This window comes from Panthera pardus, unplaced genomic scaffold, assembly GCF_024362965.1.
Source record: "Panthera pardus isolate Hobbes unplaced genomic scaffold, ASM2436296v1 HiC_scaffold_13, whole genome shotgun sequence".
Taxonomy (NCBI): Eukaryota; Metazoa; Chordata; class Mammalia; order Carnivora; family Felidae; genus Panthera; species Panthera pardus.
Window position 1 is genome coordinate 192,732,986 of NW_026526688.1, and position 25,857 is coordinate 192,758,842.

At 43.1% G+C, this 25,857-nt stretch overlaps 1 protein-coding gene, 1 long non-coding RNA gene and 1 other non-coding gene across 14 annotated transcripts in view; 1 reads left to right on the top strand and 2 right to left on the bottom strand.

The window, feature by feature from the left end:
* PROM1 (prominin 1) overlaps window positions 1-25,857 on the top strand; it is a 134,190-nt gene that overhangs the window by 78,197 nt on the left and 30,136 nt on the right. For all 11 annotated transcript variants that reach the window (XR_008421832.1, XM_053901668.1, XM_053901672.1 and 8 more), the window contains 7 exons: window positions 1,044-1,249; window positions 10,364-10,484; window positions 12,489-12,552; window positions 13,975-14,064; window positions 19,177-19,394; window positions 21,473-21,547; window positions 24,582-24,645. Coding sequence is in view for 10 of the 11 variants with exons in the window: in XM_053901668.1 (XP_053757643.1) it covers window positions 1,044-1,249; window positions 10,364-10,484; window positions 12,489-12,552; window positions 13,975-14,064; window positions 19,177-19,394; window positions 21,473-21,547; window positions 24,582-24,645 (838 nt within the window). In the remaining variant the exon portion in view is untranslated. The remainder of the gene's footprint in view (window positions 1-1,043; window positions 1,250-10,363; window positions 10,485-12,488; window positions 12,553-13,974; window positions 14,065-19,176; window positions 19,395-21,472; window positions 21,548-24,581; window positions 24,646-25,857) is intronic.
* LOC109269630 (uncharacterized) lies at window positions 985-15,944 on the bottom strand. Of its 2 annotated transcripts, none has more exons than XR_008421834.1 (2): window positions 15,790-15,944; window positions 985-1,517 (listed from the first exon to the last, which is right to left on the bottom strand). It is a non-coding gene; the product is annotated as an uncharacterized LOC109269630 (long non-coding RNA). The 2 variants fall into 2 exon arrangements; XR_002081178.2 differs by lacking the exon at window positions 15,790-15,944 and adding an exon at window positions 13,397-13,564.
* On the bottom strand, window positions 17,679-17,868 carry LOC128776839 (U2 spliceosomal RNA). Its single transcript, XR_008421999.1, has one exon. It is a non-coding gene; the product is annotated as a U2 spliceosomal RNA (small nuclear RNA).

Sequence of the window (25,857 nt, forward strand, 5' to 3'; positions counted from 1 at the left end):
TAGGTCACATGATTGTATCCAGAAGCCGTGCTAGTTCCTAGGAACGTAGGGAACTGTCTGAGACACGGGCCGACAAGCCCAGCCTCACCCACACGGCATGAAAAGACCATTTATTAAGTGTCTGCTCTGGGCCACATACTTCCCCTGACACGTTATCACTGATCAGACACTATCTGTAATGTTCACAATGACCTTACAAGATGCGTATTATTACTCCCAGCATACGGATAGGGAAACAAAGTGAGTGGCCAGTGATTAACATATCTGACTCAGAAAGTCTGAGCTTTTTTCCTAAATTTAGATATATTCCAGATTCTTTTGTAACTGTGGGTTTGTCATTAATTGATCCGATCTGAACTGCTTTGAATTCTTGATAACTTCTACTGGCCCTGTCTTTCTGGTGAAAAGCATCCTGTCCTGTAGATTATTCATAATGCAAGTATTTCTGCCAAAATTTGTTACACCATTTAAACACAAACAAAATATCTTTGGGGTTTAAAGTAAGTCATTTGCAACTTGACCCTGCATTTGGACATTTTACTGTGAGTTGAAAGAAGATAGTAATGACTTGTTTACACATTCTGATAACTCCAATCTCTGTTACTTCTTTTTTTTAATAAAATAATTTAATGTTTATTTCTGAGAGAAGAGAGAGAGACAGAACATGAGCAGGGGAGGGGTAGAGAGAGAGAGAGAGGGAGACACAGAATCTGAAGCGGGTTCCAGTCTCTGAGCTGTCTGCACAGAGCCCGACATGGGGCTCGAACTCACAAATGGTGAGATCATGACCTGAGCCGAAGTTAGATGCTTAACTGCTTAACCGACTGAGCCACCCAGGCACCACTCTGTTACTTCTGTTTCAAGAAGGAGCATCAAGATGGAAGCACACACACACACACACACACACACACACACACACACACACATTAAGATTCAACTCACGGTGGCAAGTAGGTTAAAAAAAACGAAACAGGTACACTGTGGAATGTTCTACTCGTTATTTTGTGTTAGAGGACATGCTGTTTCTTTTGTTTGACTTGCAGATTATCTACTATGAAATCGGGGTCATCATCTGTGCTGTCCTGGGACTGCTCTTTGTCATTCTGATGCCCCTGGTAGGGTTCTGCTTCGGTCTGTGTCGTTGCTGTAACAAGTGCGGTGGAGAGATGCACCAGCGTCAGAAGAAGAATGGGCCCTTCCTGAGGAAGTGCTTTGCGGTCTCCCTCTTGGTGATTTCTATATTTATAAGGCGAGTAGAATCTTGGGGGACAGCTGATTGTGTTTTGAACTGTTCAGCCCATGCCTTTAATACAAAACAACAACCACCACAGTACAGCCATAAAACAGAAGAAGACAAAAATGCTTGTCCGGGGGGTTCAAAACAATGTTACCATAACCAGAAGTTAGGGTTGTCATCAGGGTGCCAAGCCAACCCTTCGGTGCTTGTTTGTGTCGAAGACGAGCTGATAAATCTTGGCCTGTAGAAAGCATTTACCCCGCAGAACAATAGCTCCTTCCTTTTTAAAAAAAAATTTAATGTTTATTAATTTTTGAGACAGAGAGAGCACGAGCAGGGGAGGGGCAGACAGAGAGGGAGACACGGAATCTGAAGCAGGCTCCAGGCTCTGAGCTGTCAGCACGAGGCCACCGTGGTGCTCGAACTCATGAACCGTGAGATCATGAGCTGAGCCGAAGTCGGATGCCCAGCCGACTGAGTCACCCAGGCGCCCCAGCAGCTCCTTCCTTAAATAGCTGTTTGGAGACAGGCGGCCTGCAGAAGGCAGAGAATTTGCTTGTTGATTTGTGCATCCAAAGGGATCCTGAAGGATGGGTACAGTCCCTGAATCGGGGAATGTGAGAACACTGTAGAACAGAATTAACTTTCTAATAATAAACCCACTTTTCCTGAATTTGCAGTTAAGCTGCTACCCTCTGCGGAGGCCTGGAACACACTTCATAATTTAGGATGTGTTTCTTCTACGGTCCCTTCTGCTCCATCAGCTTTCCAACTGCCTGACAGATCAGGAGTACACTGCTCTTAAGACAGTAGCATTTTGCTGAGTCCAAATCAGAATCCTCGGCTGAGGAATGTGCTTCACGCTAGGGGTCCCCTGGTTGCGATATTTGGTCATGATTCCACATTTCCTCATTCATTCAGCCAATGAATGTCATGACATTTAGCGACAGAAGTAAAGTGCTTATGACGTGAATAGTGCTAGGCCCCAAGGAGGCACAGAGACCGTGAGGACTGGCAGTCAGCCTCCTCCTCGCTGTCTCCTCCAAGCACCGTGTTTGCTCGGTAGCTGTAAGATTTTTCTGGTTTCACTAAATAACTGATGTTCGGGAATTTAAGCAGAAAACAGGATTAAACAGAACAATTTAAGCTGGCCTACCAGCTGAAGTTTTAGATGGAAATCCAAGAAGAAAAGTTCTTCAATTGTGGCTATTAGTGGGATCCTGGTAAGACCTACGCTTTGGGGTGATCATTCATTGGAAGGCGGTATACCTAGGGATGCCTGGGTGGTTCAGTTGGTTAAGCGTTGGACTTCAGCTCAGGTCATGGTCTCGTGGTTCGTGGGTTCGAGTCCTGCGTCAGGCTCCATGCTGACAGTGCAGGGCCTGCTTGGGATTCTCTCTCGCTCTCTCTTTCTCTCTCCCTGCCCCTCCCCCACTCACGCTTTCTCTTTCAAAATAAATAAATAAACTTAAAAAAAAAAAAAAAGGAAGGCAGTATTGGAAGGGACTGGACTGATCCCGAAGTGCTGATATGAACCAGTCCCCAAGAGAGATGAATTCACAGAAGCAACTGGCAGACCACGTATATATCCACATGGTCCCTATGACAAAAACAAAAAGGAGAGAGACACAAACACTTGGTTATATTTACACAGAGCATCTGTAGTAGGCTTGCCAAGACCCTGACGCAGTGGTTGCCCCTGGGAAGGAACTTTGGTGGTTGTGGAGGGTAGGAAGGAAATCACTTCTCACGGCATATAGATTTTTTTTTTGTCTCTTTTGAATTACCTACCATGCCTCAGGTATTACCTACCGACTTCATCGCACCAAAAATTAAACTTGAACAACCAAACAAAATCTTCAGAAAAAGCTTAAAAGGCAGTGCATTCCACTGACTCCAGGGCAATCATTTTTTTTTTTTTTTTGGAACAAAGACACACTTTTGCTGCAAATAGTTAAATAATAGACCTTAACGGTCTATGTGCAAACAGGACCCAAGTGAATGCATTGCTAATTTCATGCACCCTTGTTTGACCACCAGGGAGTTATTTTTGTTTTCTCTGTCTCTCTGTCTGTCTCTCTACCTCTCTCTGTAAATAATTTGTTTCTGCACATTGAATTCTGAAGAGCAGCTTGAGATCAGGTCAACGGTGATTTCAGATGTCCCTGTCTCCCTGCTTTGTGTTTGAAGTCTTTTCAGGAATGCACGGACCTTACAGCTATGGAAGTGGTTACCTCCTCCCAGCTACCAGGAAAGTGTTAGTTACAGTCCAAAGAGACGTCAGACCCAGCAGAGATCATTGTGCATTTCTTTTAAGCCTAAAACTTCCATCTATCATTCATCCAGAGACTTGGACAGCCATGCTTCTCCCTCTGTAGAGGCATACCCTGAGCATCCAAAATGAGGCCCACATGACAAAGTGTCATGTAAAAATACTCGCCTTTAGGGCTTCTTGTTCACATGATTACTTAATAGTTAATAGTTTTCACTTGATATAAATACATGTGATATAATTTCAGGAAAAGTCTTTGTTGCATGTAGTTAACCTATTTACCCAGATAAATGTTTACATATGCAATAATGGACTTCCCAGGTTTTTTTGAATGAAGCACATATTCTATATTGGGTTTCTATTTTTATTTTTATTTTTTAAATTTAAATCCAAGTCAGTTAACATATAGCATATTAGTGGTTACAGGAGTAGAATTTAGTGATTCATCACTTCCATATAACACCCAGTGCTCATGTTGACAAGCGCCCTCCTCAGTGCCCATCACCCATGTAGCTCATCCCCCGCCCACCTGCCCTCCAGCAGCCGTCAGTCTGTTCTCTGTATTTAAGAGTCTCTTATGGTGTGCCTCCCTCTCTGTTTTTGTCTTATTTTTCCTTCCCTGGGTTTCTACTTTTAAATTGGGCTTTTATTTACATTACGTATAATTATGTGTCACATATGTCATACTTCCCCCGGAACTGTTTGAATTATTTATATTATGTTTAAAATACCAAAATATAATTAACAATAAAGCTACAAAGTTGGAAATAAACTTGACTTTCATTCATATGTGAAATGAAGGTGACAGTTTTTTTTTCTTCAGAACTCAGATCCATCAAACAAATTTAGATAAGTGGTTTTTTTCTCCCCAGGGATATTTTAGTTTAAAAAATTATTTTAAAAAATACATGCTGTGATTCTACAGCCTTGTATACATTCAGTTTAGATATTTTTCCCCACTCAAGTAAAACTTACTAAGTTAAAACCCATAACTTCAAATTTCAATATAATTAAAACAAAATTGAGGGGCGCCTGGGTGGCTCGGTCGGTTAAGCGTCCGACTCCGGCTCAGGTCATGATCTCGCGGTCCGTGAGTTCGAGCCCCGCGTCGGGCTCTGTGCTGACAGCTCAGAGCCTGGAGCCTGTTTCGGATTCTGTGTGTCTCTCTCTCTGACCCTCCCCCGTTCATGCTCTTTCTCTCTCTGTCTCAAAAATAAATAAACGTTAAAAAAAAAATTAAAAAAAAAACCACAAAATTGATCACCTATTTGAGGCCAAGTGACAAATTTAAAACAAATTTTACATAATACATTGAATTTATATATGAATTATAGACTGCTCCAAAAGGGAGTACCATTTGAGATTACTTAGTTTACTTTAAAGTCACACTAGAAGTTTAAACTTCTTGGCTGGAAGTGTAAAACTTAGAATCGCTATCATGATGTCTTTTGAAACCTCTATTTGTTCGCAAGTATTTTCAACATCATGAGTCAAATACTAGCTGTATATTCTTTGCAAAGTAATCAGAACTAGCCAAAGAGGTTAAAGACCAAGGGAAAGTGAAGATTTCTGTTACAGTTCGATAGAAAGGAGAGTAAGAGTATGTCCACGAAATCATATGAGATAAAAATAATAGGGGAAAGAATGTCAATAAAGCTAGGAGGCAGAAAGAAGAAAAAAGAGATATTTGCTTCCGGCTTTCACGGACCTCAGCAGAGATTGGGTCCTATTGATAAATAATCTTTGGATATGATTTTTTTAATTTTTTAAATTTTTTTTATTTTTTGGATATGATTTTTTTGTAAGCCGAGAGCAGTCTACTTGCCTTTTATCAGGCTCAATTTCATTTCGTGGCATTCCACTACATCACAATTAATACAGACGTTGGTTTTTAAATGCATCTTCAGTCCTCTTATTTTTCATCCATCCTTTTTTTTTTTATTTAAAACAAATTAAATCTTTTTTTTTAATTGAGAAAGGCATAGGTGTTAAGGAGAAAGGTCCCCTAGTACATATGGAATATATGTGGTCATGTTCTCTCTCTGAGCTTTTCCAGAGGCAGCTGTGGAATGTTAGAATTCATAGACGTTGACATATGTTTATGTAAGTCTTTTTGACCATCAGCAGAATTGAATTTCCATCTCTCACTATAGACTGTTGAAGCAGATGTGTGTTACTCCAGAAAAAGCCAAGTTTCCTCTCCCTTCTTTCTTTTACACTTTGTCATCGCTGCATTTTTTAGAATTCCAAAAGGTTATGGACAGTAACAAAAGAGGAACAAATAGCCATATTTATTTTTCCAGTATATTTCTAAGTTTCTGACTACAGCAAACCAGCTTTTCCAGTTGCCATGGTGAAAATTGAATTCCAGTCTCTTTCAGGAACATGGCTGTTTTCAAAATTCATTTTTTTAATTAGGATTGTGATGGTCAATTCCTGGCATGGAGGCCACAAGGTTCTAGAAAAGAAACTGAGCATGCCTGAAAATCATGAGATTTTCAAGATGTGAATGAAAGAGTTATTTAAAATTAAAATTAAAAAACTATCTTTAAAAAAAACAAGAGATCAGTTATAGACTGAGAGCATTTATTTGGCAATTATTGGCTAATTTCATCAAGTCAGTGGAAATTGGTAAAAAAAAATTGCTACAAATTTTAAAGGGTTAGCCTCAGTTTTTAAAACTTTTAAGTTCACTTTTAAGTGTATATGCGAGAAGATTGGTCTGTCTGTTAAAAATATAGAAGATGTAATATTAATATACCATAAAAATTAAAATTCCTATATTTGGCTAAAAAGTTCAAGAGATCTTGTTGTACCGCATAAAAGCATATGTTCTTAATATTTTTTATGTCAAATGCCAGATTCCCCTTTTTGTGTGAGACAGTTCCCTCAGTGTTCTCCTATTCTAATAGTTGGCTGACACATTCATGTGATTTTTTTTCTGCTTGAAAAATATATTGAGGGAGCACCTGGATGGCTCAGTCAGCGCGTGATCGACTCTAGATTTCAGCTCAGGTCATGATCCCAGGATCGTGGGTTCAAACCCCGCACCGAGCTCCGAACTGAGCACGGAGCCTGCTTATGAGTCGCTCTCTGCCCCTCCCCCACTCGCACACACGTGCTCTCTCTCAAAACAGAACACTAGACAAAAAAAAGAAAACAAAACATATAGTATAATAGGACTTTCTAAATCAAGGGCAACAAAAAGCATAACTTCTTTATTCTCTATTTGTGTTTAAATAAGAGTTTTAAATTAGAGATTCTAAATGGAGACTGTCAGTTGGTCTGCTTAGTATTTAGGTTTTTTTTCCCTTTACTTAGTAGGTAAAATTTTATCTTTTTAATAAAGTCTTTTTATTTATTTTGAGAGACACAGAGACAGTGCAAGTGGGGGAGGGGCAGAGAGAGGGAGGGAGAGAGCAGCCAAGGCAGGCTCTGAGCTGTGAGTGCAGAACCCCACTCAGGTCTCGAACTCACGAACCGTGAGATCATGACTTGAACCCAAACCAAGAGTGGGACGCTTAACCGACTGAGCCACCCAGGCATCCTTTAGTTGGTAATATTTTAAAGGGGGAAATTTTACGTAAGAATACAGCTTTCCGGATTTTTGGAATGAGTGGAAAGTCTGGCAGTGCAGAGCATCTGCCCCCACCCCCACCTGCCACCTCCCAGCTCCTAGCGGTTCATATCGTAGGTTTTGCCCTTTGTGGTTTCTGTGTAGGCATTTGAATTTGCCATCCTTCATATAAGATTTACAATGTGTTATGGGTCTGAAAATCAGCTCTGAAAGCTGCTGAATTTTATTCCGGAATTCTGTGTAGGACAGTTTGGTTTTTTCAAAAAAAGATCAATGCTTTCATTTTAATTGGATTCGTAACTGATTGGCAGAAATGTGGGTCTTTTTAAATATGTTGCATTGAAATTCAGTATTGTTTTGCAGAGTTGTATTGCATTTCATTTTACTGATTGATGATCTTTTGAGTAAAGGCATCTATCCAGTAAAGGAACACAGTTTATGACCAAGACTCTCCAAACATAAGGCTAATCTTCTAAATGGACAAGTGAAATAAAGCCCAGTCTTTAAACCCACTTTCACTGAGCACCCCCCCCTCCCCGCCCCGTGGACTAGAGACCCATCGTTCACCTAAAGTTGACAAAGAAGCAGTTCCCACCTCTTTCTAGGGAAATTAAATACAGGTAGAAATAAAGACAAAATAGAGTATGAAGTGAGCAATGGCCCACGAGAATTTCAGGGAGAGCGCTCTGGGAGTTCGGGGCCAGGAGGTTCTTCTTCCATCTAGGGGGTTCGGTGAAAGCCAAGTGGACTTGGACCTGTGTGTTTCTCAAGTTCATTCTACCTTCTTACATGACAAAATCGGTCTGGAGCATGATGGGTGACCGTGTGGACACGCGGGGGAGAGAGAGAGAGAGCAAGGGGCCCCAGCGTGAAATGCTGGGGTGGGCAGGTATACTCAGGTGTTAGCACTGACTCGTCATGGGATGGAATGTTTGAAACTGGACCTGGTAAATAAAGATCCAGGTGCGTTGCTACAACCCAACTTTTTCCTTTATTTTTCTGTTCACACTACTCCAAAGTCCTTGTTTTGGGTCATTTGGCCTCATTTGGCATGGGTGCATCATTTGATAACTATTACTTTTATGCTATATTGCCTGCCTCATGAGTACAAAGGTGGACTTAAGACTGGCAAAGATGGATTGTAAGATGTAACGATGGATGATCGTTCCAAATGGCACAGATTATTGTTAATATGCTTTTTTTTTAAATTACCATCCGCATGAACCCAAACCTTAGAAAAAAGTCCTGGAGGGGTGCCTGGGTGGCTCAGTCGGTTAAGCGTCCGACTTCGGCTCAGGTCATGATCTCGCGGTCCGTGGGTTCAAGCCCCGCGTCGGGCTCTGGAGCCCGTCAGAGCCTGGAGCCTGCTTCAGATTCTGTGTCTCCCTCTCTCTCTGACCCTCCCCCGTTCATGCTCTGTCTCTCTCTGTCTCAAAAATAAATAAACATTAAAAAAAATTTTTTTTTAAAAAGTCCTGGAGAACTTGTGGACATCCATTACCCCTCTCCTTTGCAACAAGAGAAGTACTTATCCAGTTTAATTTTCAGTTTTGCAGTACTGGCTGAAACTCAGAGAAGGAAAGTGACTTTCCCAAGCTCCCAAGCTTGTGTAAGTTAGTGGCAGTAGAAGGACTAGAACCCGAGTCTCATGTTCCTACTCCAGTACACGTTCCATGGCAACTTGTTAACCATAAGAAATACTTTTCAACACTGTGTATTCTTACAGACTTTTTTTGGCTTCATTTGGCAAACGTAATGTACCTGTGTAATATTGCTCAGGGCAAATACGTTTTATGTGAGAGCAGCAATGAACCAGTGCTGTTTGGAATGAATCGTGACTATATATAGGGTGAATGATTATCCCCATTTCCCAAGATGGAGAAGTTGCCTGAGAACATGGGACTCTGGGTGCAAAAAAACAGACACTTGGCCACAGTGTTTGCCTGTTACTTACAAAACTTTGTTCTGGAAACATCCACATCTTCCACCGGATAGTTACAAACAAAAGATTTGTTGTACATTTCTGTAGGTTGATTACTGTTCTGTTAGGAGTTTGTGTAATTCCTTGCTGCCATCTAGTGGTGAAATACAGAAGAGCCTTAGTAATTCCCAATTTTCAATGTAACATTTTAACGTTGGAAGGCTCGGACACAAAAACCAGCTGGTCAAATTAACTTAAGTCAGGAGATTGTTAGTAACTAGTTAGCATTAAGAACGCTTAAAGTGGGGCGCCTGGGTGGCTCAGTCGGTTGAGCGCCGACTGCAGCTCAGGTCATGATCTCACGGTCCGTGAGTTCAAGCCCCACATCGGGCCCCTGTGCTGACAGCCCGGAGCCCGTTTCAATTCTGTGTCTCCCTCTCTCTGACCTTCCCCCATTCATGCTCTGTCTCTCTCTGTCTCAAAAATAAATAAACGTTAAAAAAAAAACACTTAAAGTGATCAAATGCAGACATCTTGGATGAATTGAAAACTCTGCTTTTAATTTTCACATACAGTAGCTTTCCATGAGCAATGCCTTTCATAGTGTTTTTTAAACTCTTTTATTTAAGTCTATTTTACATAGACTGGAGCATCCATATCATAAGTACGTAGGCGTCAACTTCCATGTCGTGAACGTGCGGATGATGTCATTAGCCACCCCTCCCCAAACAGAACCACTGAGTTTTAGCACCATCATTTTCTCGAGGTGGTACATTATATAAAATAGAACGATACAGTATGTATGCTTTGTTTACAGCTTCTCATGTGGCATTTTAATACTAAAGTAACTCATGTTTCTTTTTAACCTGTAAAATAAAACTAATAGAGACAATTAGAGGGATCCCTGCCTTTGGAGGGAGCAGAGGTATGCATGGGAGGTGCGTTTATGCGTGCACTGTGCAGGAGGATGTACCGCCATATTCACATGTGTGCAGGAATGGGACTCTGATGCGCTCTGTCTTATAACCTTTGTTCCTTCTGTTTCCTCCACAATTTCTTGGGAACATTGTTCCATTTATAAGACTTCCTATTCAACAGAACAGCATATCTTAAACGGGTATGTGCCTCCTCCAAGAGGACCGAGTCCTGTTTTGTGGCCCACATGTTGGATTATGGGATCTTGGCAGGAAGGCTGTGGCGGGGAAGAGGGACTGGTGGGGAGGAGGGTCCTGCCGTCATGGGGCCTCTGCTCAGAAGCCCTGCTCCCCTCCCATCTACAGAGCTGCTCTGTGCCTGGCCAGGTGACCACGGGTCACACACTGAATGCTCTTCTCTTCTCTTCTTCATTTCCTGCAGCATTGGTATCATCTATGGTTTTGTGGCAAACCACCACCTGAGGGCCCAGATCGAAAAGACTCGGAAACTGGCAGACAGCAACTTCAGAGACTTGAGAACTCTCCTGAACGGAGCTCCAGCGGTAAAAACCACACTTGTACATCCGTGATGCTTTGTTTTTGGGCCTCTCAGAGTCCCTGTATGTATCTGGGACCCCCTTTGGATGTCTAGAGACCCAGTAAATCAGCATAGACAGGTGCTATCCTCATCTTATAGATGAGGAAATAAAGGCCCAACAAGTGATTTTCAAAAGAGTATAAAAGCGTAATTGCAGAACTGGTGTCGTTATTTTGTTATTTTATTTATTTTACTTTATTTTAAGGTACAACAGGAGCTCCTGGGTGGCTCAGCCAGTTAAGCATCTGATTCTTGGTTTTGGCTCAGATCGTGATCTCATGGTTTTGTGGGTTCGAGCCCCATGTTGGGCTCTGTGCAGACAGTGCAGAAGCTGCTTGGGATTCTCTCTCTCTCCCTCTCTCTCTGCCCCTCTCCCACTCACACTGTCTCTGTCTCTCCCAAAATAAATAAATACACTTTAAAAAAAATTAATTATTTTAAGGTATAACATAAGATTATAATACTTATTATAAAACTGCTTAACTATCTTAAGGGTCTCGTGATTTTTTTATTTATTTTTTTTTTTAAAGTTTATTTTTGAGACAGAGAGAGACAGAGCATGAATGGGGGAGGATCAGAGAGAGGGAGACACAGAATCTGAAACAGGCTCCAGGCTCTGAGCCGTCAGCACAGAGCCCGACACGGGGCTCGAACTCACGGACCGCGAGATCATGACCTGAGCCGAAGTTGGCTGCTTAACCGACTGAGCCACCCAGGCGCCCCAGTGATTTTTTTAAAAAGAAAAATCTGGGTGCTATTATCCTTTCCCTTTGGGAATACCTGCCATTTGTGTGCAGTTACTCTTGTCATGAAAATTTTCTGCTTTATAAATACCCATTTGCTAGTATCTGTACAGTTGTGTAGAATTCCTCGGGAAGGGGACACTGAGACACATGCATGCACACACACACACACGCATGCACATGCACACACATGCACACACACACGCATGAACACACACATACATGCACACTCAGAAGTTGTTTTGGGGAGAAGGGGAACAGGATGGCTGGAGGGCACATTTTTTTCTGTATCCCAGAAGCATGTTAATGTCTTGCCTGTATAAAATACTGTTTTTAAAGATATCTGAGCAGAAAGCAGCTTAAATAATTGATGCTGGGATGATGGGTACCAGAATGTGCAGAAGGATGCCCTCCTGTTGAATTCACTAATCAGAGCCCACTAGGATCCATGGGCTTTTTCACACAGAAATGCACTCTTCTAAGTTTAGTCTACCAAAACAATACTAACACATTAAATATTGTATCAGTTTTTAAAAATGTGGTTAGAACTAGGGGTGCCTGCGTGGACCAGTCGGTTAAGCGGCCGACTTCGGCTCGGGTCATGATCTCATGCTTCGTGAGTTCGAGCCCCACGTCGGGCTCTGTGCTGACAGCTCGGAGCCTGGAGCCTGCTTCGGATTCTGTGTCTCCCTCTCTCTCTGCCCCTCCCTGCCCTGCACTCTGTCTCTCTCAAAAATAAATAAACATAAAAAAAAAAGAGAGAGGTGGATCCGTTTCCAACCCCTTGAATCTGGTCTGTGCCTGTGACTTGCCATGGCAAGAAGAACGCAGTGCACGTGACCCTGGCCTCAAGCTCCCAGAGACCTTGCAGTGTTCGCTCTCATTCCCTTGCTGCCAGGACCATCATGTGAAAACACCCAGACTGGCCACTTGGAAGATGAGAGGCCATGTCAGGAGAGGGGCCCATTTGTCCCCAGGGGAGCCGGCCCCGCCCAGACTCTCAGAATCAGGAGAAAGTATAAATCATGCTTCCTGAGCCAAGAAGTTTTGGAGTGTTATTAGGAAGTCTGGGTATCAGAACATATAAGCGTCTTTAAGAACCTGCTTTATTTTTTTTCATATTTGGATTCAGGGTAGTTTTTGTATGTTAAATCTCTTTTTACTATGGCTTTGAACTTTAGAAGAGGTCTCATGCAATTTTACTTTATTTTATTTTTTTTTTTTAGGAAATCAGCTATATCCTGAGCCAGTACACCACCACTAAGGAAAAGGCATTCTCAGATCTGGATAGTGAGTAAGACTTAAAATTGCCTCGAATTCATTTGTTTGTTTGTTTGTTTGTTTGTTTTGGCTAGAAGATGCGAGGACCATCTCCCATAAAACATGGGCTAAGGGATAAAGTATGCGATGTCTACAATTTCTTCATGAAAGTTGGAGCAAAACAGAACAATTCCCAACAGTGACAATTTGCAGCTTGTTACCTGATGAGTAAAGCCCAGCTTTTATTGTAAAAATGCTTTTGCTTTCTTTAGTCAGAAGTGTTTGTTCTTCATTCCCCTTGTGACAGAGGAGATGGGTCTCTGTCAGGTCCCTTGTTACAGACAGCAGTGGGCTCCCCAGAGAAACCAGTGGGCTTCAGAAATCGAGGGGCGGGCAGTGCTGGTCCCTGCGGGTCCGCGAGGAGTTCACACACAGCCTGGCTCAGTGGTTCTCAACCAGGAGCTGGTTTGCCCTCCAGGCGACATGTGGCAACATCTGGAGACATTCTGGTTGTCCCTACAGTGAGGGTGGGGACAGAGCTACTGGCACCTGTTGGTAGCGGCCAGGGATGCATCCGGACACCCTACGACACATAGGACAGCCCCCACAACCAATTATCCAGCTCAAGACATTGATAGTGCCGATGTTGGGAACCCCGGGCCTTGCTGGAAAGATTAGAGATAACGGTTGCAGCTCACCTTCATCAACATTGTGTTTCCAGGACAGATCCCGCCCCCGCCCGCGCTAACCGCTAACCGAAAGCTGAGCATTCCTGTGAATACTTCTATAAACTAAAAATGGCATAAAGCAAAGAAATGATTACCGTTAATTTATACGGGAAATGTTTTGAGCGTTCCCAGACCCCCAAAATCACCTCTCTTAGGCTTTCCTGATACCATGGGACACATCTTGCTAACGGATGCATACGTCTGATGGAGATACAGCCCAGATGCTCACAGACACGGCTCGGAGCTCTGGTGCTTGCGCCTGAGATGCTGGGTGTGGTTCCCGCGGAAGGCGCTGGGGGGCGCCACTCTTGCTGTCTCTGGGCTCGTCTCGCTGCAAAACCAGCGATGAGCGATGTTTTCATCAAAGCAAAAATCCTTTACCTTAGTGAAAACTGGTACTAACGTAGGTCTTTCGTAAAGGCTAAACATGCATAGTCTGAACTTCCGGAGAGCCGGGGACACCTGCGCGTTTAAATGCCGAGTCCGCAGGTATGGGAACTGCGGGTGTGGGAACTTTGAATAGCGTGAAGAAAATCTCGGCAAGAATCAGCACGTAGGTGGGGTGGAGGACGAAAAAAAGGGGCCTTCGGGGCAGGCGAGACCACAGATGGATGACTTTCTAGGAAAGGAAGTCCCACAGGGGGAGGCGAATGCAGGTAAGGGGTGGGGGGGCAGAAATTCGTGGATCCTACCCTCATAGCCCCTTCTGCTTCTTGGGATTTAGATGTTAAATCATTGCTAGGAGGCGGAATTCACGAACAGCTGAGACCTAAAGTGATCCCCGCGCTTGATGACATCAAAGCCATGGCAGAAGGTAAGCACCGTGACGGAAATGGGTGAGAGAATATTCCCCCTGGAGGTCTCTGGCTTCCCAGGATCCCGCTCCCCTTTTCTCATTTTTCCTGGATGCAGACATGCCCACAGGCCAAGTCCAGACACACGCCGTGGCAATGGTGTGGCTTGTTGGTTTGTTTGCTTAAAAAGCTTGTGCCTGAGAAGTTGTACTCATTATCTCAAAGTCCTTTGAAATAACAACAGCAGAATCCGATAGGAGCCTGCCACGTCTTTTCGTAAATACAGTTCTAGAAAGGCAGCCCCGCTCCTCTGGTGAGGTGGCATCTAAGGTGGCTTTCACACTGTGGCTGACAGCAGAGTTGAACATTGGCAGGACCCCGTGGACCACAAAGCCTAACTATTGATTCTCTGCGCCTTTACAGAAAAAGCTTGTGGGCTCTTGCTATAGAAGATGAGCAGCCTAGAGAATTTTAGGTCTGGGGTGGGGGTGGGGTCTATTGGTTACTCTTTCCTTTTCCCTGGAAAAAACCACCTTTGGGAAAGAAGAATCTGCACACGTTTTAAGACACCATAGACAGTGATATAAGTGAGCAGATGTGCGGATTTGAAGAAACTACATATTCAATTGCAGTGAGTCAAAGCTCTCCTAGACGCTTCCAAATGTTGAGGAGATGTCTGTGCTTAGTATTTCATAGAGAGGACAATGTCACCTACTTGCCACATTCGTCATTCAGCCACCATGAATGTGGCTGTCATGAGCCAGTATTCCTGAGAAGACAGCCCACAAAGGAAGAAACAGTGTAGAAGTGAGAAAATTATGCCCGCTCGTTTTGGCGTTCCTCCCTGACACCCCCCACTTAAGAGTTCAAAGACTCAGGTGATGTATGGAAACAGGGTGATGTGCAGAACAGGCCAGGAGTTGGTAAGATTACTTTTAACCAACTGATCAGTCTTTCCTTGCTCTCTCCTTGGCCCTGCAAAAGGTCTACCTGCAACTGAAGGTGTGACCTCTGCTGTTGATGCCTTAGATGCTCCCCTCCCCCCCGCCCAACACCTGTTCTCCGCATCACCAACCATGTCCTACCAATGCAAGGAAACTGAGGCCCAGAGAAGGGATGTGACTGCAGGACAAGCATCCATGCCTCCTGCCTTCCTTTCTTAGAGTTTTACATGTAGCCCCTTCCTTCCTCCCTCCCTCCTTCCCTCCCTTCCTGCCTTCCTTCCAAACCTGGCCCCTGCCTATCATTCCAATCATTTTTCGTCTCGACCCTCCAGCCCCCAAACCTTCCATTCCAAGCCATGAACCTCAGTATTATTCTTCTGTGGGTCTCCAAAGGCATCATTCCCTCCCAGACCCTTTTACTGCGTGTGCTTTCTCTGTGTGAAGTGCCACAGGACCTTCCCAACATCTTCTTACTACATACCAAACCACAGCTAAGTGTTCTGTTCTCTGCACGCTTCACCTCATGTCTCCTTTTCCCGTCCCAGAGCATGACAACCTCCTAATTTCTGCTCCTTACCTTGTGACCCTAAATGTACAGCTCATTTGTGGTATTTACAGCACCGCCCCCTACCCGCCCACCCCCCACCTTTGATAGGCAACGGGCTCCTTAAGGGCAAGATGTGTTGATATTGCTCATGTCTCTATTCCCCTAACTTGTGTCTGGGGACAGCCCAGCAGAGTGTCTGGCCTGGAGTAGGTTCTCATTTCTGGAACGTATAAAGAAAGGCCTGAAGCCCTTACCTTCATTTTCCAAGTTTGGAATCCTGTAACTTCACTGGTTATAGAGTAGAAAATGGATTATATTCTTCCGTAGTCCTGCCTCAGTTGCGAGGCAACTCCTTTCGACTTCATGAGCTTCCTGATCTTTTACTTTTAATGTCTGTAATCATTTGATTTTTTTTTAGTTGCCCTCGATGTGCTTTATGGATATATCTATCTATTCAAATCAGGGTACGGTTGTTTTCATTTGCTTTGGGAACTTTGCAGACAGTTCTTACACTTAGAGATCTTTGGGAGGTGCCATTGATGTGCTATCAATGCCAAAGATCGTTGGAGTGGCGTAAACAACAGGAAGCCTATCACACAGGACAAGATATTGCAGGTATGGCAGTTCCAAAGTTGGTGGATTCGGGGGTTCAGCACTGTCAAGGAGCCTTCATGCTCTTGCCCTGTCCTGTGGTTAGTAGGAGATATTACATCACCACCAGGATCAGACTACGGAAGGAGGTAAGGGTCTGTTGGCTCCTCATTCCCTCACTGGGAGGACCATCACTCCTGGAAAATGCCAACCTTCCACTGCCCACATCTCTGGCATTGCTCTTGCTGATGATCCGCCATGTCCCCTCATCATAGCCTTGTGTGTCTTCACCAATGGATTGAAGATGATGTGGGCTGGCTCTGTGACATTGACAGTCAGATGTCTCCAGTCATCTGTCTTGTCTTATTTTAATATCTCTTGAGTAACTATGTGCCATTTCCCTGACACATATAGAACATCTGTCTCTATCTGGCTTTGAAGTAAGTGGATTATTTGCTCATGTAACTGATATCTGGCTTCAGGTAAGGCTTGATCTAGTGGTGAGATTCTCCACCCAGCTGTTCTCTATAACGCCTATATCACTCTAATGCAAACTCCCCCTGTAGTTGCAAGAGGGCTGACACCAGCCTCATCACTACTCCTCCTCAACCAGATTTCCCTCCAGTTGGGCCATCTGGGTTTCTACGGCCATCTGTGGACCAGTGCTACACAGGGGAAGTGGTTTGGCTAGAGGTAGTCAGGCCCCACTCCTTAAGCCAGAGGTGGGACCCATGTGATTGAAACACAAGTCTGCTGCAGCACGGGAGACAGGTGACATGGTTTCCGAGATGCCAACCACCAAAGTCCACAGCAAGTTTTTGTAGAAATGATTGGCTATAAAGTAGTATTTAGAAAGCTTTTGAGTGTTAAGGGCCTGCCACATAGCAGGTACTTTTCCTAAACCCTCTTAGTGCTCCCAAGAGCTCTGTGCAATGGGTATAGTCACCTCCATTGTACCAACTCAAGACAGTAAGGCTCAGAGATGATGTAACTTGTCCAAGACCAGGTACCTGGGAAATGGTGGACTGGGATTCAGATGCGGGTCTGCCTATAAAGCCTGTGTTGCCTGGTCTGCACTAGATGGTATTTGGGTACATTTGAGAGTGTTAAGATGTAGGGTGTTTCTGTGCCGTCCATGGGAAGACAGCACAGAGTAACTTTGGGAGAGGAGTTAGGAATCTGGAGTTCGAGTGTGCTGTGGCCACGGGATGATGCCAGGCATTTGGAAAATTGGTCTTCCAAGATCTCCTCCAGCTCCAAAATTATGTGATGGTAAATTCTGTGCAAAAATATACGAATGATGTAATGTGCTTGGCATGTACCTTTACTTGTGGCCCATCATTTGCCCAATCTTCAATGTTTGAATTAGAATTCTCTCTGGATTAAAGGCAATTAAAGCGGATTGTATTTTTCTCTTCAGTGCTTCCTGCAATAGGGTTAAAGTTTTATTTGTCTTTAAGACAGCCTGAGTAAATCACAGTTCAGCTTCTGGTGTTGTCAGAGCTTTTAAAAGTATGCTTAATAAACTGCTTTGACAATATATTTTTGTTCTTGAGGGGTCACTCTCCTGGAGGTAATGCAGGACCAGGTCAATGTGTGGAGTAGACAGAGGAAACCCTTCTTCAATCTCCCTGCTCTAAAACTCCATTTAATCTATTACCCTCGGACAGAGGACATATCTGATACGAAACTGCTAAGAACAGATACTACACTGGATCTTAGCCAAAAGGCTGAGAAGCGATGCCTTGACAATTTTTTTGCTTAAAATTCTTTGCAGCTTTCCGTGTTTAGTGGCTTTGCAGAGAGCAGAAACATGCATATTGATTTGTGTAAATCTTATTTGAGCTTCAGATCAGGACCTACAAAGGAAATGTGCTATGAGCTGGTAAAATGCTAATTAACCAAAATTGAGAATCTGAAATATCTTTCCAGTGACTTCAGATGCATAATATATGTGATCTTGCTAGGTCTGGAATGACTCCCGGATCCAGTAGATATTTTATAGACATAAAATGCTTCGAAGCCTTTGGGGAAAAATGTGTATTTATTACCTCTGAGTCTTTCTCGGGTCTGACAGAATAGTGCCCATAACCCAGAATGTCTATAGACCTCATTTCAATGGACACACGTATTCTGGACCATCAATTTATTTTATTATCCATCATTTTAGGTTATTGTTTATTTCTTGCCTTAAAAATTTACCTTGCCTCTAAATGGAAAGGACTAGGAGGGGTAAACCACATTAAAATGTGAGGTATGTGTTGTGTGATGTGAAGTGTGTTTTGCCATACTCTTTTGCATGGCCATGAATACAGAGCTCCGCAGCTCAGAAAAACCAGGATAGCAAACAGTTATCAAGGATTTCCTAATGCAAGCACGTGTCCTAGGCTGTGAGGCTGCCCACATAGTACGGATGGACTCACTGCCATGGAGGAGCTCCTTCTGATCGATCCGACCCCCACCTTTCATGATGACTGTGGTGGTGGTTTCACCATTTTCAGATGAGGAGATTGCTAAAGAACATTCAGGATTCAGTTTCCGGTGACCAGAAAATAGCAAAGCTGGGATCTGCACCTACACCCGCCTGAATCCAAAACCACGTTCTTGAACTGTTGCTCTGTGTTTGGTTCCAGCTATTTGAATACTCCTAGCAAAGCTAGGTCCGGGCGTGATCAGTGTTTATGTGCGTCGAAACTGCTCGGGGCTGAAGATGCCAGCTTGTTGGGGCTACAGCCCCTTTTCCTGCCGCTACTGCTCCTGTGCAGGCCACTTAATGCTACACCTACATGCCCTGTTGTGTCCCTGAGTTGGTTCTTGCTCTCTCTTTTTGTCTGAAAAGGGTGCAGGCGGGAAAGCTGAGCTGGTTGGAGTTGCTGGCTGAGGAAGCCAAGCATGTCCCTATATTCCCCTCTTAGGCTCCTCTGGTTGCCTTCCAGTGTCATCTAGAAGTTCGCCTCAAGTTCCTTTAGGGTACCTGGTAGATGAGAAGGAATTTTGCCATTGGCAGCCTGGTGGGTGCCTCTGTTCTAAAGCAAGGTGTGTTCCTACAGCAATCAAAGAGACCAAAGAAGCCCTATTGAATGTGAACAATACCTTAAAGGAGCTGAAAAAGTCAAGCGCGCAACTGAACACCAGCCTCAGTGACGTTAAAAGGGACCTGGAACAATCACTCAATGACCCCATGTGCTCTGCACCTCCAGTGGCTACCACTTGCAACAACATCAGAACGTCTCTAAGCCAGCTGGATGACAATACCAACATGGATCAGGTGAGGGGACTCTGCTACGGAGCAGTGTCTTTGGGACAACCGTGCAGGACTCAGTGTGGGTACACCTGTCCAGTGGACAGTGGCCTGGGTGTCTGTCAGCCTGTCCTGGTTATCTGATCGCCACATGGGCATGGCTGCAGCAGGAGAGAAAGGATAATGGGAAACCCCTTTCAAGTGTTCTCTGCAATAGATTTGATGGAAGCTACCAGAATGAATTCAGCTTTAAAAGGAAAAAAGAGGGGCACCTGGGTGGCTCAGTCGGTTAGGCATCCGACTTTGACTCAGGTCATGATCTCGCAGCTTGTGGGTTCGTGCCCCACATCAGGCTCTGTGCTTGCAGCTCAGAGCCTAGAGCCTGCTTTGGATTCTGTGTCTCCCTCTCTCTCTGCCCCTCTCCTGCTCCTGCTCTGTCTCTCTCTCTCTCTCTTTCTCTCTTTCTCTCTCAAAAATAAATAAGCATTAAAAGAAAGAAAGAAAGAAAGAAAGAAAGAAAGAAAGAAAGAAAGAAAGAAAAAGAAAGAAGCGTGTGTTTTTGTAGACTTCTAAAAATTAAAATATATTTTCAAAGGGCATGCCTACTACATTAACCATTTATATCTAAATAGAAGTAATTCTCCTATTCCAAAGAGAAAATTAGGGGGAAAAAAAGAATTTGGAGCATATTGAAAATATAAAGTCCCAAGATACAGATAAAATAATCACATCTACTCATGATTTTTAATTTATCGAGATAGCAGTATATACATGCCACATTTTTTCTAAAATAATATTTTAATATATAAAATCTACTCTTCTCACCTTCCTATTTCATGGGCCAATACTACGGACTCTTCATCTTCTGCCTCTGTGTCTACATATCTACCACCATCACTGTGGTCACCATTGAATAGCTTTTCAGAGACTGGGATTTTCACTTGCATTGAAATTGTTTGAACTCAAGTCTTTTGGGGAGGGAGGTAACTTTTTATTCTGTTGTCTTTTTAAACATGCAGAAAATTTGCAAGGATGGTAAGAGGAACTCCTTCACCCTTTACTCTGACTTGCCAATTGCCACCATTTTGCTTCATTTGCTTCCTTATATTTTCTTTGTTTCTCCATTTGTGTATCTCCCGTCTACTCATTATCATGTATACATATAAAGTATGATGCATGTTGTGTTTTTCTCAATCATCTGGCGATAAGTTGTGGACAATATGTCCTTTTACCCCTAACTATTTCCGTGCATTTCCTAAACGTACACAACCTTTTGGACAGTTATCAAAATTAGGACATGTAATGCTGACCCAAGACTCCTGACTAGTCCATAGTTTATATTCAAATTTTGTGGATGTTTTTAAAAAACTGACAGCTGTTTTTCTTTCTCCAGTCTAGACACCGGTCCAGAGTCACACCTGGTCTTTACTTGTCATGTCTGTTTAGGCCCTTCAATCTTGGACAGTCCCCAGCCTATCTTCTTCCTTTTTAACTTTGACATTTTTGAAGACCACAGGCCATTTGTTTTATGGAAGGACCCATGATTTAAGTTTATCTGGTGTTCCCCCGTGATTAGATTTGAGTTATGCATGTTTCCCGGGGGTATCACAAGAGTGATATTGTGTCCTTCTTGGTACATCGTGTCAGAAGGTCCATGATGTTTGTCTCAGTGTTGGCAAGAGACAGAACACTTTAAACCCAGGTATGATGCTATAATGGAAACTTCATTCCAGACCACTCACCAGTATAACTATTGCCTGTATTATTTACGACTTTGTTCAACAGTATTCGGTACCTGAAATTGTGAGGTCATCCACATTCGCTCTGTGTTAAATTTCTTTCCTGCATTTTGAGCTAACTGCAACAGAAACCCACCAAACATCTAAAACTTGATGCTTGTAGAGGCCACCCTGAGCTAAATGTATCCCCCCCCCCAATAAATATTCTATTGTTCAAAAGCAAGTTAAATATAGAGATTTTGGGATTTAAGAGACTTAAATCTCTTAAGAGACTAAAGAGACTTTGGATATAAGATGACTCCCTTTTTATGACAAATAATGTTGGGAGTAACCACTTTGCCTTATGTTTTGTTTTACAAATTTCAGCTCCCATCTTTGGATAAGCCAATTGATAAGATTAATGATATTCTTCAAACAAATTTGTCCAGCCTGGTTCAACAGGTACGTATTTTGGGGGAAAAAAACATACAGTAGTTTAGACTGTAGTTTATTTTACATCACTTTAAAGAGTAGACAAGTACATAAGAAAACACGTAACCGCAAAAAAGCAGTGAAAATTTGGAAAGGGGTTTGCCAAGGACATAACTGTTATCTTCCAGATAATTTTGCTCATTTCACTTCGAGAAATTGGGATTAAGCATCTGTTGTGTGCACAGCACCATGCTGGAGGTAGAAAGCAAAACCTGATCTCGCCTTCCTGGGATTCAGAATTTGCTAGGGGTGGTGCTGAACCCCATACTGACTCTGAGGCAAGGTCCCTCCTACTGTGCCGGGAGTCACTCCCCTTGCTTTTGTCTCCTCCCCCTTCTGCACAGTTGCACATGCTGTGAGCTATGCCCACCATTCTCTCCTTTCTCCCTCTCCTTCACCGAACTACTTATGCTGCTAAATACTAACTACTTAAAGCATTCAGTATCTCCTTCTTTCTTTTATTATGTTTTTAATGTTTATTTATTTTTGAGAAAGAGAGAGAGTGCGAGTGGGGGAGGGGTAGAGAAAGAGGGAGACACAGAATCCAAAGCAGGCTCCAGGCTCTGAACTGTCCGCACAGAGCCCAACCCGGGGCTCCAATTCCTGAACCATGAGATCGTGACCTGAGTCCAAGTCGGATGGACACTTAACCAACTGAGCCACCCAGGCACCCCTCGGTATCACTTTCTTAATGAGACCTTTCCTGCGCATCTTGACCAAGTCAAACCCTTTTTAATACGTTCCTACAGTACAGCAGATATTCTCTGTTAACATCCTCCTGACTGTGATTATTGCTTTAATGTTTCTATTGTCCCACTGGAGTATAAACCCTGAAAATGGCAGGGACCACTTTGGTCTAGGGCATCATCATTTCCCTGGTAGCCTACCAATTATTGCTATTTATTCAACCTATATATTGAGCGCACAATAGATTGTAGATTATGATTCAACAAGAGTGCTGGGGCCTGCAGGAAAGGGAGAGAACAGTTTTATTCTTGCCTCTATGTCTTTTAGCAGGGGATATAAAAAGATCATCAGGCATCTGTTAAATACTCATCTACTGACAAAGTTAAGTGTCCCCTTAAACAAGTCATTAAAAACTCTTGGTCATTTGTCCTGGTGTCCCCTCATTTGTTAAATGAGGGAATTGAACCAGGAGATCTGTAAGGCCCTCTCTGGCCATAAAACCTCTTACAGTGGGGGGCCTCCACAAGTCCAACTGCAGATAAATGTAGAAGGTCAGGTGGACAGTAATCCAAACAGGCTGCGAACTTAGTCACCGTTGAGGAAACAGAAGTGGTAGATGTTCTTCTTACGGCATTCGTGCTTCTAGATTAAACTGGAAACTTGCTGGCACCATAAATCGTATAAAGTCTGTAACTTACGCTGGACTGCTGTAAGAGAATATCATAGGCTGGTTGGCTTCTAAACAAGAGAAATTTATTTCTCACAGTTCTGGCAGCTAGATGTCCAAGATCAGGGGGCCGGCATGATCGAGTTCTGGTGAGAGACCCTCCCAGGTTGCAGACGGCTGTTTTCTCATTGCATCTTCATGTGGTGAAGACAGCTGTCTGAGGTCCCTTTTATAAAGGCACTAATCCCATCCACGGGGCTTCATCCACATGAATGAATCACCTCCCCAAAGCCCCACCTCCTAATACCATTACTTACGTGGGAGGGGGTTAGGATTTCAACATACGATGCTGACTGTCGGAGGAGGTGGACACAGACATTCAGTCCATGACAAGTTGTAATCGATACCGTATTCCCTAGCAGTTGGCTAAATACACCAGCAGACAGTAAAGAAACACAAATTAAACCTCTTCCAGAGGAAAAGCTGTATATTTAGTTGAGCTGCTTGGAGGGAAGTAATGACCTCTTCCCGTCACAGATTTAGCCCCAAAATGACAGAGCTTGGCATTGCTGTTTTTGTTTTCACTGGAGCCTCACTATAATTTATATTCTCTATAAGCTGTGTTTTGGGGCATTATTGTTTTCTGTAAGACGAGATCTCTAGTTTTGGTTCGTAATTGCATTGGAAATTACGATTCCAGTTCTGGAAATTCACGTTATATCTGCACATGGTACACTGTACAGATCAGGTGTTTCTTAACCTCAGCACTATTAACACTTGGGGCTGGATAATTCTCTGTTATGGGGCTGTCCTGTGCGTGGTAGGGGACCTTGCTCACACAGTGCCACAGTTGTGATAACCAGAATGTCTCCAGACATTGCCATATGTCCCCTGGAGGACAAAATTTCCCCCCATTGAGAAACGCTAATATAGATAAGTTAAAAGCTTAAAAGTAAAAAACTTTTGGGGCACTTGGCTGGCTCAGTCAGTTGGGCGTCCGACTTCAGCTCAGGTCATGATCTCACATGTGAGTTCGAGCCCCACATCGGTCTCTATGCTGACAGCTTAGAGCCTGGAGCCTGCTTCAGATTCTGTGTCTCCCTCTCTCTCTGCCCCTCCCCTGCCCATGCTCTGTCTCTGTCTTTCTCTCTCTCTCAAAAATAAATAAACGTTAAAAAGTTTTTTTTTAATTTTTTTTAATGTTTTTATTTATTTTTGAGATAGAGAGAGACAGAGCATGAGCAGGGGAGGGGCAGAGAGAGAGAGGGAGACACAGAATCCAAAGCAGGCTCCAGGCTCTGAGCTGTCAACACAGAGCCCCACACGGGGCTTGAACTCACGGACTGTGAGATCATGACCTGAGCTGAAGTCGGACGCTCTACCGACTGAGCCACCCAGGCACCCCCCAAAAAATTTTTTTAAGTAACAAACTTTTCATGGGAACTTCAGTGGATACAGTTTAAAGAAAATCTTCTTTAAAGGGGAACTTTTTTGTAGTCTTTTAATGACCATATAGTGATCATTTCCTCCTTAAGATGACTGTTTCATTTTTAGTTTGCTTCTCTACTCCAAACTAAGCTAGAAAATGGGTACTCGTTAACTGCCCTCCCATTCACTATGTCCATCAATCTACTTTGAATTATTTTTTAGGGCTATAAATCCTTTAATGATATTCCTGAGATGGTGAAAAATCAAACCACAGACATCATATCAGGTGAGTCAGAGTTTGAAGTCCTTTTTTTTTTTCTCTCTGTTAAGAAACGGATGATCAGGACAAAAAAATGTATTGTTAAGAACTGTATTATTTTTCTCTCTTAAAAAAGTCCTCTCACTGATCTTGAAAAGTAAATGAGAATCAGAGCTTTTTAATTGTGCCACTTTCACACCACAATTTTGATCTTAAGAAATAATAACCCTATTGAACGCTGATTAACATGGTCCTGCTGGCCAGAGGCTGCAAGGTTGAGGACCACACTGTAATGATGAGCCCTCATCGTGAACTGTCAGCGCTAAAGACAGCTATTGTTTGGAAAGTCACATTTTGACTGGTTTCGCTAGGGAAAAACTGTAGAGTATTATATGTTCTAAAAGAACATAAAATCAAATTTTTTTTCCAGAATTACTATGTTTAAGGATTGATTTTGTCTTTTTAGGAAGATGTACATCTGCCTTCTGATGCTGCTATAAATGTGTTTTAGGCTTATAAGGTTGTTTACGATTTTGGAAAGACAACTGATATTGAGAGAATTCTGCTAGTCTTAAATGATTGAAGTATGTTGTATTCAGGTCATGGTATTTGGGGTGAAGGTACAGAGAAACAGTGCAGTATAAGTAGTTTTGGGGGCAGTAATGGCAAGAAACGTGGGTTCTTTGCTTAAAGAAGAAATCTCTGAAGCTATGGAAGATCTTCTTCTTTTAAATCATCTTCTCTGTGCTTCCTTTTATCTGTTGACCAAGTGATTTTAAGATGTTGTGCTAGAAGTACTTGATTTTCCCCCCCAATAGTGTTCTTTCAACCCATTAAGACTTTGGGTAAAAAGTATTTTATCCTATTACATAATGCTTTAGATGTTTTGTGGGTTCCTTTTTGTTTAATCTAAGATTCTACTTGAAAATACTGATACTAAAGACAAAGTTCACGCTTTCCTGTGCTAGCGTCTGAAGGCTAACACATGCTGTACATCTAATAGCCACCTGCTTACTAATTTCTGTGTTTACTTTTTCTGTTCCCCTTTCTGGACCTCTTCTGCCAATACATGCAGCCCTCCCTTGTAAGTCTGGCAAAGCAAGGTGTGCAGTATGTGTGAGCGAGGCCCATCACACATGGTGTCATTGCCTAAACACAAGCCAGAGTTTTCCCGGGTCTGGGAGAATATCACTCCATCAGCCTGAATATTAATTGCTTAGATTCGTACCCTTCCAAAAT